This window comes from Halyomorpha halys, unplaced genomic scaffold, assembly GCF_000696795.3.
Source record: "Halyomorpha halys isolate HHAL.00 unplaced genomic scaffold, Hhal_1.1 Scaffold364.1, whole genome shotgun sequence".
NCBI lineage: Eukaryota > Metazoa > Arthropoda > Insecta > Hemiptera > Pentatomidae > Halyomorpha > Halyomorpha halys.
The window spans coordinates 318,627-334,222 of record NW_027108785.1 but is presented as its reverse complement, the minus strand read 5'-3'; the positions used below and the strand labels follow the sequence as shown (position 1 = coordinate 334,222).

At 31.1% G+C, this 15,596-nt stretch overlaps 1 protein-coding gene across 8 annotated transcripts in view; it reads left to right on the top strand.

Annotated features, from left to right (window-relative positions):
* Positions 1-15,596, top strand: part of Pi4KIIIalpha (phosphatidylinositol 4-kinase III alpha) — a 122,255-nt gene that overhangs the window by 1,193 nt on the left and 105,466 nt on the right. For 6 of the 8 annotated variants that reach the window (XM_014422286.3, XM_014422290.3, XM_014422285.3 and 3 more), the window contains exons 3-7: positions 248-421; positions 1,949-2,123; positions 11,461-11,553; positions 11,650-11,812; positions 11,936-12,113. In XM_014422286.3, the coding sequence (XP_014277772.1) occupies positions 248-421; positions 1,949-2,123; positions 11,461-11,553; positions 11,650-11,812; positions 11,936-12,113 (783 nt within the window). The remainder of the gene's footprint in view (positions 1-247; positions 422-1,948; positions 2,124-11,460; positions 11,554-11,649; positions 11,813-11,935; positions 12,114-15,596) is intronic. The other 2 variants (XM_067047112.1, XM_014422289.3) reach the window with 1 other exon arrangement.

Here is a 15,596-nt window from a genome sequence, read left to right as displayed (position 1 = left end):
ATATATACAAAATTGTTGATTTTGATTTGTTGATCATTGAGTCATAAACCAGAAGTGTTTTTAGTTATAGCTCTATTATAAATAGTTATTACGGTAAGTATGGGAACTAAAAATTGGCATTTTTTTTTCTCAAAGAAATATACATGAAAGAAAGATTATTTCAAAGAAAAATTTTTAGTATTGTGGCACTCTTAGTATACTGTGAAACAAATTGTGCTCAATTTTTGATCTGTTAATGTTTGTTTAGGAGTACCAGTAGCTGAGAGGTTTACATTCTGTTTAAATACTTTATTAAGTGATATAGCTACGAAATTACCATCAAAACAAGAAGAAATAGTTTCAGCACAAGTCAAGTTTCTTGGAGATTTGACCAGTTTATGTCGAGCAGCTTTTGAAGAGAATAAAACTCAGAAAAGTCAAAGTATGTACTTGTTTTTTCAGTTAACTGATTTACAGCTCATACTATTGTTTAAGAGCCCTTGAAGAGAAAAAGAGAAGTTATCTCAGACCAATGCTTTATTACTTTAATGAAAACTATGTACAGTTAAGATTCAAAATAGACTGCCAACCATTGTTAGGTGGATTAAAAAATGGTGACTGTTCCTAAAATACTAAAAGTTCATTTTTGAGTTCTTATGAGTAAAAAGAAAAAAAAGTGTGTTATTTCCTTTTAGAAAATAGTTTAGTTTTTACTTACACTGTACGAGGGATACAGTAAACATATTTAAAAAATTAAATATTGCGCTGTTTGAGATGTATCCCCCTGAAGTATATATTATTACTAAAATCTTCAACCATTTTTCATTTGGAGTTCCATATCCTTTTTTTTTTTTTTTTTTATTTATTTAAGTGTTTCGACCACTCGGGCCATTTACACTTGATTTACAAATTCGATTACAATTGGCATGTTCATACAGTAGAAATACAAATACAATTAAAATTACAAGATGGGAAATTTACATACATACATGACATACAATGTCAGTTGAAATTACAAAGTGGGAAATTTACAAGTTTCCGGCCGGATTCCATATCCTTAAAACTATCTATAGTTCTAAAAAATTTTATAGCACATTATTTAAAGTAAATTCTCTAAAATATGAGCCCTAATAGATATCCAATTTCATTACCACACTTTTTCAACAAGTTGAGAAATAAACATTTTGTAAATTTCTTTTGGCAAATTCCATGGAACTACCTTTAACAGACATCTGTATGTCTAATGGTTCCTGAAATAAAGTTTTTCATAAATTAAAAATTTTATTTGAACAACTAGAAATCAATTTATTTGAGCAAATATCATGTAAACTATTACTTCTAGGAAGATAAATAGTTTATTAAATTAGCTAAACTAGACACACAGACATCTGTGTGTCTGTTAGCACACAATTAAATGGTTCCTTTTTATGAACCTCTAGCATTATCCGAACTACTAGAAATCTATATATTCTGAATTTATTTTGTCAAATATCATAAAAACTACTACTTTTACAAAGAATAACATCATAAACTACATATATAGTACATTATACTAACTTTAATTGGAGTGCTAATTTACATCTGTACGTCTAATGATTCCTGAGATTTAGTATTCCCTACATAAATTCACTAACTACTGATTTTTCATTATGAAATGTTGCTTTTTACAAAAGTTTATCTCAGGAACTATTGAATGTAAACAGATCTATTTAGGCCCATACTTTAGCAAATTTATTCTACTTTAAATGATGTTCTATTAGGTTTTAGTTTTATTGGTAGTTTTTTTTAAGTTTTGAAACATTTTCCCTCTCTAACTGTGGTTGGAAGACTCATCAATTTTGTTTCCTAACTTTATATATATTTCATTATTACAAAAGATTGGGATGAAATAACAGTTTTTTTTTTGTTTTTTTTCTTTTGGCTCATAAATCACTGGCTTTATTTTTATTAATATAATTTTTTTTTAAAGGTAATATTTGTAAAGTTGTCGTTCCTACACTATTGGGCCATGCTAGATCTTTGGGCAGGTTTCCTGGACAAGATCCTCCCCTACTTTGCAGAATTTTCCCTAAACCGGAAAAACCCACTGTTTTGAATGCTAGAAATAGTGAGTCTGTTAAAAAGAAGAGTTTTACGAATTTCAGGTGAGTTTAGTTTTTCGACTGCTTTGTTAGTAAAATTAGCAAAACAAGTAGCACAGTGATCAACTTGCTTTAGGCAGTACATTAGTATTGTTGTTTTAGTAGCAGATGCTGTTGTGGGTACTATCAGTGTTCATCGTATTCATTAGATTTTAGATAAATATCTCTCTTTTTCATCTTTGGATACCAATTATATCTGTTGCCAAATGATTATATTTTTAGTAATTTTTTTTTAAATGAAAGTGTCTAAAAAATGGAATATTTCTGACTTCAAATGATTCAAGTATTATTATAGTACTATATTCCTGTTGTACCATTATAATAATTCTTGAGCTATACTATTTATACAATATATGACTGGAGAAGATGGTCGGGGGGTGCGGTCAGCAAAAAACAACATAAATAAACAAAAACTATTTATTTATGCCGACGTTTCGACATGATTTTCAGGTCTTTATCAGGGAGGTGTAGGCACTCAAACTCAGTTTAGCAGAATAATGAAAAATCATAAATATTTAATTCTTCTTATATAAAATTATCCACACAAAATCACTACCATATACACATATACACTACCATATAGTGTATATGGTAGTCATTTTGTAATGATAATTTTATATAAGAAGAATTAAATATTTATGATTTTAAATTTTAAAAAAAATAGATTTTTAACTTATAATTAATGAATGACCTGGGCAGAATAGCCTGGAAAAGTAATTCTAAATTTAATGTGAGGAAGAAATTATAATTGAAGATGTTCTTGAGGATGGCTAAAATGGCCGAAACGTTGGACTATTGAAAAATAAAAAGTGCTGAGACAAAAAAGGATACAAGTTTTGATTTATTTAATAAATAATTACCTTGTCTCAAGAAACTGAAATAATATAATTAAATAGTTTTTGTTTATTTATGTTGTTTTTTGCTGACCGCACCCCCCCGACCATCTTCTCCAATCAATAATCTACGGTCAACTATCTACACCTCATTATATAATATATGATTAATATTCTACTAATATTTATTTTTTATTTAATATAATCAATTAAAAATAATACGTCAGACCTAGAATTCAAGCTTCTGCACTCTAATCTAACATCGAGGTCACAAACTTTTCCAATGATAAGAAAATTATTTGGTTATCCCCAAGGTAATTTAATCTAAATATACATAATAAAAGGATCTAAAAAAAAAAAAAATAGAAATAAATACAACAATAAATTATGAAAGTTAAAATAATCTGAACTTAATTCTAACAAATTTACAATATTTTAAAAATATGAAGGAGATAGTGGGTTGGGAGGTTAAAAAGTAACGGAAAATATTTAATAATTTGCGAACATTTCCCTCCCATTTTGTAGGGCTTAAAAAATATTTTGATAATGTAGGATAATAAGATAAAAAAAGTAAACTAAGGTAGGGTTATAAATTATGTAAATATAAGTAAAAAAGAAAATTATATAAAAATGAACAAAAAGAAATAAAAATAAGATATACAATAATAAGTACGTATAAAAAAATTAAAATAACACGAACTATTTGATTTAAACTTTACTTACTTAATTTTTTTATATATATTTATATATACCTATTTAATTACATTAAATATTATTAATTTTGGAAGATTTTGATTTGCTCTTTTTTATATAATTTTCTTTTCACTTATATTTCCATAATTTTTAACCCTACCTTAGTTTACTTTTTTGTATACTATTATCCTACGTTTTCAAAATATTTTAAGTTGTTTTTGTATCTTTTTAGCCCTGATGAAGCCCTACATAGTGGAACGAAACGTCGGCAAATAAATAGTTGTTAACTATTTTTTTTTTTTACTTTTTGACCGCAACCCCAACCATCTCCTCAATATTTTGAATAACAACAGTCAGTCATTTACAAATATAATAAAATATTTTGAAATATATTTTATGTAAGTTTTAGTGAAAAATTCCTTCTTATAATATACTTATTGCAATAGTGAAAATAAAATATCCATGTAGTCCTCATTATAAAACAATTAATTTGTGAAAAACTATTTTAAAATAGATAAAATGAATTTGTAACTACTAGAAAGATAGTTCATTCTGGAAGATCCCCCAAAACTTGATAAAGAAATACTATGTAATAAAGAAATAATTAGGACTTTTTCACAAAAAAAATTACATACAATAAAAAGATAAATGTTCTAATTCAAAAACATTATATAAATAATTAACTAAAATACATAATTTATAAAATATTAAAAACAAAGTTATTTCTTTAAATAAAAATAAATTAAAAAAATTAATTAAGTGAAAAATAATATTTAGGTTAATTTTAATTACATAAATAAATCTTTAAAGTAAATAAAAATTAATCCTAGATTGTAACATGATAAATCTAGTCCCATCTTCTGATAGCACTACTTTGTTATGACTTATCTCATTTTATTAACGAGAGCGACAGACGAAATGTACTCTATCAAGAACATTTATCATGAATAATTTATAGGGTGTTTCAGGGTTAAGTGCCCTAATTGAAAATATGGATTATGGGTCTCAAAACAAGAAAAAATATATTTCTTTATCGAATTTTAGGTATCTTCCTCCTTCTCCAATTAATCCTTATAATGAAACACTCTGTATATTAAATGTGACCTATTTTAAAACTGAATATAAATGCACCTTGTCCTTACATAAATTTCCATAAAAATTAAAGAAAATGTATTAGTAAAACATTCAGAGATAAAAAAACAAAAATAAAGATTAAATTTATCGAGGATTATCAATTCTTCTGTTATAATATTTTTACCCTACAACTTTTCAATTTTATTTAAATATATTTTCTCAGTAATGTGAATTGGATGCAGTATTAATTCAATATATTGTTATACTGAAAAGTCAAACAACAGTGTTCCAAAAAAAAATTAAGTTCAAAACTAAATTAATTAATTACTTCTATATATAACTCATTTATATATATATATATATATTTTGTGTAAACCTAGTGTTGTATCGGTGCTTTTCTCTACTATTAAAGTAACAAGTTTATTTTGTTTCTTTTTATAGTACTTAGAGACTAGGCCTCCTGAACTATATTTCCATTGTTGAGGATTGTAACTAGAGACCAGATTACTTCATAATCGTGAAGTAAAAACCCTAAATGTGTATGAAACACCAAAATCCTGCAATAATCAACTTCATTGTTGAATTCTATCCGTGGCGCTTCGGCCCAATTCGGACCTTGGCCTCCTCAATGAGCCTTCGCCATGTAGCTTGGTCTTGTGCGGCCGCTCTCCAGTTGCGGATGCTCAGAAGTTCTCTGAAATCCCTGATGATGGCATCCTCCCATCTCAGCCTTGGCCTGCCTCTTCCTCTGGTCCGATGCAGCCTACAGTCCAGCAACCTCTTCGGGATCTCATCCGCTGGCATTCTGACGACATGCCCAGCCCAGCTCAGCCTCCCCAGCCTTATGTGCTGCATCATGTCTCCCTCAATGAACAGCTCGTAGACCTCCCTGTTGGTTCGCCTCCTCCAATTCTCGCCTACCTTGACACAGCCAAATATTCGGCACAGAATTTTTCTTTCGAAGACTATGATCTCCTTTTCTTCAGCACTTGTCAGGGTCCAGGCTTCCGATCCGTAAGTGAGGACTGGCCGGATTAGTGTCTTGTAGTGCTGGCATTTGGTGTGGCGAGTGACAGCTCGACTCCTCAAGTGTTTCTTAAGTCCGAAATAGCATCTGTTGGCCTTCATAAGACGCTGGCTTGTTTCCAGGGTGATCCTGTTATTGCTGCTGACCACTGAGCCTAAATAGGTGAACTGGTCAACACATTCCAACGTAAATGGAACCATCTTCACCTCTCCTCCAACAGCAGCTACTTACCAGGTCCAGCTCGCATGAATTTGGTTTTTCCCTGATTAACCGTCATTCCTATTGCTTCTGCTGCTTTAGCTAGCCTCAGAAATTATTGTTTAATTAATAATATTAATACTTGGTTCTCTTAATAATAAAACTCGCTAAATAATTTCTACAGTTCTGCAAATATACCTATAAAACTAAATTACTCTGATAAAAAATCTAAAATTTTGTCCCGAATTGAAGAGGAACTGTATAAGAAACTATTTATCTTAAATTATTTTATATGTCTATTATAAAGGCTGAAATTAAATTTTTTAACTTCTTAAAACTATCTCATTTTTAATTAAATGAAAGATATGTAAGGCCACTGTGTAGAAAGGATTATTTAAAAATATAATTCCAATCAAAATTCCCATTTCAATTTATCCTATAATTTCACATAGCATGTTTTCCTACCTAGCCTTTCAGTTGTGTATTTATGTTGTGTATTCATTAATAAAAAAACTAACCAAAAATAAGTCAGTGTAGAAAAACTTAAAAAAATTGTATTAAAAATGTATAAATATATTCATATTCATTAGAACGATTAATTTTTTTTTTTAATTTTTATTTAAAAATGATTGTGGGGAGGGAGGTGCGGTCACCAAAAAAGAACATTAGAAGTTTTAGCTAGGATCCCCTGCTAAGCTTCCTGATGAAGACCTCAGGTCGAAACATCGGCATGAATAAATAATTTTTTGTTTATTTATGTTCTTTTTTGCTGACTGCACACCCCGACAATCTTCTGCAAATATTAATCTACGGTCAACTATCTACACCTCATCTTAATATATAAACTTTTTTATAGTTACTCGAAATCACTGGTTAATACTATTCAAAGTCCATTCATTACTTTGGTTTACTTTTTTTTTTTTTTTTTTTTTTGTTCTAGATTGAATTTGATCTTTATATGTTCATCAGTGCATTGCTTTACTCCAGATTTGTCAATTTTAAATTATAAATTGAATGAAAAAAAAAAAAAAATTAAATGTATAAATATTGACATTAAAAAAAATATTAAATCTGTACCATTACTACCCACTAAAGATCAGGGAGGCTGTGTACTTTATTAGGAAGTACTGTTACTAGACCAACTGTTGTGCAACGAGATGATTTGGTCAGAATCGCACTCGATTGCCAGATTTTTATCCAATTAAAGGTACCCACTTCATGAGGCCAGATGGACCCCGATGAGCTCCTGAACTGACAAGGCTGACTCATGGCTACAGTGAAACAGAAAATAATAATCTGCCACAGCTGGATTCTTGGAGTTAGTAGCCCAGTGCTTAACCACTGAGCTACACTCCCAATAAATATTGGCATACATACACCTATATGTGTACTAACTATGTGTATAATATGAGTAATTTATTTCAAGTTAAATTTTACTCAACAGAATCAAAATTTATCCCAAAAAAGAGTGAAACATCCAATTTTGTTCTGAAAAAACTAAAGTGCAAATTTGTTATAAAACCCTAAAATATACAATTTTGTGCATTATAAAATTAGTGTTATTTGAATGTCTTATTCTATGATTCTAATTTCTGTTGAGGTTTGGCAGGATTTGAAGATAGGGAACAAAATATGCGATCGCTTACAAATTCTGTCACTATTTATAACCTACCCTGTTAATGTAATATAGATACTGCTTTAATTGGGTCAAAGCTGTTAACTTCTGCTCGCTATGTCAAAAGTCAGTCAAAAGGGATGAAGGAATCCCCATTGGGTCCTTTTCAGTGGAGATAGGCCTAATTTGGCCGTCCATAGCTCAGTGGTTAAAACACAGTCTTACCAGTTTGATGTCTATTGGCGGTCTGGGATGTTGACTTCTTTCATCGAATGGCGGTCCCACAAAGTGAAAAACTTTGATCCCCAACCATGTTTAGGCAGTATAGGGCTCCAATGGGAGTCTTGGCTGGGGGGAAAATAAAGATAGGCCTAAATTCGCATAAGTACGACTCAATTTATTATTTTAGATTACAACCTGTTACTACAGAAATATAGTTTGGTGGGAGGTCTAATGTATATAAACCCTTTTTGGTTTGTATTAATCAAATTTAGCTTAACTGTTCCTTCCTTGTTTTTTATGCATACTTTTTAATAAATACTGTGTTCATTGCTTATTTACCTTAAAGTTATTTGTACTCTTCAGTTATATTGGCAGGACTAACATATAGGGTCATCTCAATATATTCTCTGTTGGGAAAAATTGCTCTGTTGTTATCAGAACTATTACAAGTTATTTTATCAATTAACTTGACAGAAGTGTCCCATAAGAGGTGTCTCATATAGGATTTATCTCATGGTAGATGATTTTTACTATTTTTTAAAATAAAATTTGATGTGATGATGACAAAAATCTTGTTCAATGTAATTTGAAATTGAAATTATAAATTGTAGTTTTTCCATCAGGAACTGAAGAATCCATTTTTCGTAAAAGATCTAAGATCTTCTTACCTTGGCTCATGATTTAAAATAAGAAACACAGGAGGTGTCCAGGTGAGCAAAATGCTCTAATGAGAAAAAAGGATTTCCCGTTAGGAATGTACTGGTGAGAGAAATGCTCAGTCTTACTGTTGCGAGGAGACCAGAGCAAAACTGAATGGAGTATAGGTTTTTTTTTTTTTTTTTAGGTAATGTAGGCCGTTAGGCATTACATCATGGGGATGATTGGCTGAGTGCCGCCTCATTGTTTTAGGCTATCTCCTGGTTCGCCTATCTCTCTCCTCATTTCTTAACTTCTGCATTACCTGTGCAGCAAATCGTTGGCCTGCCATCCAATAATCTTGGTTAAGCAGCATAATATTGACAATATTATCTGCTGTCGGGTCTGAGCCGCAAACGCGTCGGAAGTCTCTTCTTTCTTCATGAAAGCGGTGACAGAAGAAGAAAACGTGTTCTGCACTCTCTTCCGTTCCTGGGCACAATGAACATTCTCCAGTCTCATCGAGCTTAAACCTATACTGGTAGGCTCGGAAGTAACCATGCCCTGTGATAAACTGGGTGATATAATAATCTACCTCCCTGTGGTTCCTATTCATCCAGGCCTCGATGTTGGGCATCAGCCTGTGCGTCCATCTTCCACTGAATGCCATATTCCAGCGACGTTGCCATTTTCTTATAGTCTCCTTTCTTAATTCGTCTCTTGGAATATAGTCTGCACTATAGGCTCCTCTCATCTGCGATCAGCTCAATCGGTGGCATCCTGGCCACCACGCAAGCAGCTTCGTATGAGACTGTACGAAACGCGATGATCACTCTTAGCACTCACCTACGACACACCGACACCATCGGTCTTCTGTAGGCCTCAGTACCCAATGTATCCTTCCATATCACAGCTGCGTAGAGCAGAATGGATGGGACCACGTAGGATATCAACAACCTACGGCTGTTCCTGGGTACGCCTATGTTGGGCATTAAACGTGACAGTGCGGTGGTTAGAATTGAGTATATGTGAGGAGGTAAAAGAGGGTGTAACATAAACATGCGGCAATAACAACATCAAAGAGTTTACAGAAGGCAGACAAAAGTATAAAAAAACAGATGAAATACTAGGAAAGTATAGACGTTTAGTTGCCAATAAGAGCAAAATGCTCAAGGCTACAACCCTCTATGGTTAATATTGTTTTTGACTTGAAGTAGTGGATGACTTCTATCAAACTATAAAAACTCTTAATTCTTTTTTCAACATACAGATCTCAATATTGGGCCTCTATCATAAAAATGACTCAGAATAAAACCTCCCCTTTTGCCTAAAAATTTTCCAATCAAACAAAAGCTATAATTTTCCATATAATAATAATAATAATAATATTCTTTATTTATTCTGGGATTGATCCCTTTAGAATTATATACAGGCGTCAAAATTAGGCTTTAAAGCCTTAGAGTAAAGTACAAATTAAAAATGAAATTATATAACGTCATAAAATATAATAAAACAGTGAATTCGAAAAGATAACAATGAACAACAATAATTAACAGAATATATAAAATAAAATAAAACTGTATGTCATATCATAAAACATAAGATGACTAACTTCTGATAATAAATAAAAGGAAAAAAAAATTATAAAAAATCAAATACAATTAAACTAAAAGTATTAAATGGAAAGGTACAATTTCTGCTAATATACATATCTACAAGTATAAACAAAAATCTGAAGCATTAAATAAAGAAAATATATAAACCTTGTTTGAAACTTTCAATTGTTATTATTCCAGAATTGGGTGGACAGAAGGTGGTCGAAGATACGGGATTTGAAGGTTGGAAGGGTATTAGAACTACAAATAAAGGAGGGAATAGTTACATATAAGTCTGAAGGCCATGAGGGGATATTGTGGGAACGCACTGAGTATTTAAATTGAAGGATATCAAAGATGTACGATGGACGGCGGGATTGGATAATTTGGTAGAGGAAGGAATCAAGAAAATATTTATGAGAAAAGGAGGGGTAAAGCCACTTCAATTCTTTATAAAATTGGGTGACAGAGGCGTCCTTGGAGACTCCAAAGATGAATCGTACAAAGCATTTAATTTTGCTTTGAGATCCCCAGAGACACCTGCGTAAAACACACAGCAATAATCAAAGTGGGGAAATATTAAGGAAGTAACCAGGAGTCTATGGGTTTCAAAAGGAAGGGCATATAGGGCATTATTAATTGTTGATATATCTGCTACTGATAATTACGATGAAGTCCCAACACTTCTGCATTGAAATATTTTTGTTACTGAGAATTTTAAAACCTTTGTAATTGAGATTGGATTTCTTATATTTTTTCCATTTTTACCTCTATAATTGGGACTTTGTAGGTAATTAGCTTGTATAAGTAAATAATTTATCAGGTTTGGACAGGTTGTAAACAGGTTAATGAGCAGACATTTGAATTTCTTCCGCATATGTTTTGTTTTTCAGTACTAAAAAGAATGAAGAAAAAGTTTAATTCATAAACAGCCACTGACAAATTAAAGCTAAGTTATTTTATTTCTTTGGAATTATCATTCCAAAACACTTCATATTTTTCTCCATCTTCATAAATGGCCACTATTTTAAAACAAAATGTTGGATCTTAATGGGATGTTCCAAGGATCATAGTGGAGTGACATATGACTTTCGTAGCAAGTATCAATTATGAGAGTGTTATTAAAGACTATAAAAATAAATTTAACTAATTTTTTTGTTGAAATCAGATATCTGTTATTATAAAAAAAATATATTTTCATTACTTTTTTATATTAATAGTAATTTATATTTTAGTTTTATTGTTAGAAAAGCAGTTAAATTCTCGATGTAGTCTTTTCATGCATGAAGTCCAGAAATGCATCAGCTAATGTGCTTTTGTGTGTAACACTTCTTGCTGGTATTATGTTGCTTTGCTATCGTTCTAACATGTTATTTGTTTTCCTATCGTTCTAACATGTTATTTGTTTGCTATAAAAGATGTGTGTGTTTTTTTTTGTTGTTTCTAGGTCGATTATACCAAAATCATTGTCAGGCAATCTAAACTTGACAACTCTTGATATACTTACTTTGAGTTACCTTGATCCATCTTCCGATATGACGTATGAGAATTTATTTTATAAAATTCTATTTTTTTAAATATATATTTTAAACGGCAGAATCAAAACGAGTTATTCTTCATTGATGTTTTCTTTCAGATTGCTATGCAGTAACTCGAGTCAACAGCAAACAGTAGCTTACGATCCTACGACTCATTATTTTAGTAAATATGGCTCGAGTTTTAATCAGTTTTCTCATATGAAATTGTCAACCATTCCTGAGAAGAGACCTCAGATTCAGTTTCCTATAGCTCACCTACAGGTCGCTCTTTACTTAAATATATGTATACCTTTATTTTTGAACTCTATATTTATTTTTATTTATTTATTTATTTTTTTTAAACATTAAATTGAGCTTTTATAATATTTCCTTGTTTCATTTCAGAGTGTTCTGGCATGTGCTAAAAAGCTATTAACTCCTGAACTTTTATCTTTCTTGGACAGTCAGGCATCGGGGTTATATTATTCTGGGCAAGTAAGAATTTTCCCATATAGAACGATCAGTGAAACATTAAACCTCGTTCTAGTCACGCTCCTTAGGGAATTACTTCGATATCAGACAGGTAAGGTCCAATTTAAATGTAAGGTAGAAGATAAGTTCGGGGAGGCTGTAATTATACACCTTCCACTTCTAAAACTAGCTAAAAAATATTAGGTCTACTGGAAAGTTCTGTCCTTTTTTAAAATAAAACAAAATAATCAATTGTTTTACCTTGAATTATGTAATTGTCATCGGAGTACAAGCTATAGTGGCTCGGACACCTTAGGATATGCCAAGAGAGAACTGCCAGGAAGACGTATGAGACTCGCATGGAGGGAAGAAGGCCAAGAGGAGGACTGTGCATTTCCTGGGGGATAGTGTTATGGAGGCTTCAGGTGACGGGATGTGAACTGGAGTAGGAGAAGAGAATTGGTCCAAAAACGAGACATCTGGTCCAGACTACACATTGTAACCTCACACTACGCAAGTGGTAAAGGGAATAAAATGATTATGATGATGATAACTGTCATCATAATTTATGACATCTAGCCATAATGAAAATTTATTTATCCCATTTTTTTTTTAAATACCTCAGCCCTATAGGGAAAAAATTGAACCAGTGCTTGTCTACTATATATATCTATCAATCTATCAGTTGGTGCTACAACCCTCTGATGGGTCCTGGCCTCCTCTATGAGACTCCAAGTAGGTCTCGTGCATCTTGTACCACAACATCCATCCACCTTAGCTTCGGCCGTCCGACTCTTCTTGGACAATGGATTTCTTCTTCCATGATTCTTTTAGGCATTTCATCGGGACTCATCCGTGCAACATGTTCTGACCACCCAAGGTATCCCAGCCTAACAAAGGTCATAATGTCTATATCTTGGAGCAGCTCATAGAGTTTCTTATTTCTTCTTCTTAACTATATTGTCTTCACTTATGAATTTTTTGCCCTGTAAAAAATTTTGTTTGCTTTGTAAGTTTCCAACGAACCCCTAAGCAGTATGATATCCTTCCTATATCTACTTTTTATTCCCAGTTATTATTCTGCCTTAGAAGACAGATTCCATTTTGTTCCACGAAAACAGAGATGTGCATATGATGACTCAATCATTCAAATTCTTACATAATTCATGTGGCACCTAGGATATTAAATATTTCCATAACGAGCCTAGTTTCAGAATATAGTCCGATATGATTTGTTGAGCTGAATCAAGCCTTTCAGCAATCTCCGATGTTGACAAAAAAGGAATTTCTTCTAGCGTAATCTTGACAGTATTATCGTCAATCAAAGATGGTCATCATGGAGCATGGTTTATCAGGAAGGTCAAAATCACCTTTTCTCAAGTTTTCGAATCATCTTCTGCCTGTTTAATCAAAAACTGTAAAACCATCAAACATTTTAAATAATTTTCTACTTTCTTCTGTAACAATTCTTTCTTAATTTAGAATAATTGGATTTAAAATGAAGAAACACACGTAACATTCTTGGACTTCCAACAAGCATTTGATAAGGTCTGGCATCAGGTCTTCTATATAAACTAAAGAAATTAGACACTCTGAAATACTTATAAGATATTCTGAGCTCATTCCTCAATGTCTGAACATTTTCTGTTAGAATAAATGACACTAATTCTACCTTAAATTAAATCTATTCCTGTGTTCCACAAGATTCAGTCACAAACCTCCATAGCTATGTTCTCTGACGATACAGCAATTTTCTCCCAACACAATGACATAACAATAGCTAGAAATACTTTATGGAGTCACCATAATGATCTAGAACAATACTGTACAAAATGATGATTAGTCTCAACATTGAAAATTGTATTTCAAAAGATTTTACTCCGAAATGTTGGTTAACAATAAATAGTTTTTCTAATATTTTGGTACCTTTATTAACCGCCATCTGGACTATCTTCCTACAATAATATTAATTATGCTAAAAACGTGATCTTTATTTTAAAATATACAAAATAATAAACACATAATGCTACTTGTCTGATGAAAGTGCTGTTCTAAGTTGGGTGGAGGTTCTAGAAACCAGATTTATTTTAAATATATTTTTTCAATTTCTTGAGACTGGTAATTATTTATTAAGTAAATCAAAATTGTATCCTTGTATGGTCTCAATACTTTTATTTCATCAACAGTCCAACGTTTTGGCCATTTCGTACATCCTCAAGGAAAATCTTCAATATAAATTCTCACCTCAAATTAAAATTTAAAAATTGTTTTGCAGGCTATTTGGCCCAGGTCATTAATTATAAGTTAAACTCACCCTATGTTTTAAAAATTCATAAATATTTAAAACTTATAATTTTCAATTTTTTTTATATATTGAGATAAATAGTTTGTTTATGTGGTAGTGATAGTGTGGATAAATTGAAAATTAAAAGTTTTAAATATTTATGAATTTTTTAAAAAAATAGGGTGTGTTTAACTTATAATTAATGACCTGGGCTGAATAGCCTGCAAAACAATTTTTAAATTTTGATGTGAGGTGAGAATTTATATGTAGATTGTCCTTGGGGATGGCCGAGATGGCCAAAACATTGGGCTATTGATGAAATAAAAGTGTTGACTATACAAGGATACAATTTTGATTTATTTAACAGATTTAATTTATTATTAACACAAACTTCAATGGTCCACTTTTACTCTCAACTTTTTATTCTAAATAACTTCCAATGTTTTGGCCCTTAGGCCATTTTCAAGGAGACAACCTTAAACATCGATGTCATAATTCATTAAATTGTCCTTTTTAAAGGCTAATTGCTCATGTCTTATATAAACGACACAATCTCACAATACAAAACTATTATTCAAAAATTGTTTTTCCTTTTTTATTAACCTCATTAAAAATATCAACAATAAAACAATGAGTCAATAATGGATTATGACATCAACGATGATTGAGGTTGTCTTCTCGAAAATGGCCTAAAGGCCAAAATGTTGGAAATGTTTTAAAATAAAAAGTTGAGAGTAAATGCGGATACACTCTCAAACAATCAATATATTAAATTCAGTAATCAGATTTATTTTTTTATATATTTACTTTATTTATTATATGATATAATGTAGTAGTTTAATTTATTGCAGTTTTGTTATGAATATACTACTCTGTTGTGATCTATGATTTTTTAGATTAAAACTACAATATCCACTATTAGATAGTGTAGTTTTATTTTAAAATTAAAGTTTTAAAAATTAATGGTGCCCCCAAAAAATAGGGTGATTTTGACTTGAATTTGAGCAAAATAGCCTGTTAAACATTTTTTAAAATTTTGATATGAAATGTAAATTTATATTTAATATCGTCCTTGAGGATGGCTGAATTAGCCGAAACGTTGGACTATTGATATAATAAAGAATGTTCGGACTTAATGAGGATACCATTTGATTTATTTAATAGATAAATACCAGTCTCAAGAATTTTAATAAAATATTTATATCAATACATAGCATATCCAAGATAGATCTTTCAAATGTACATGCCATTTGTGATTTTTAAAGATTTCCAACTCATTAGATGAGTAAAAGTTCATAAATTTGAAGAGTT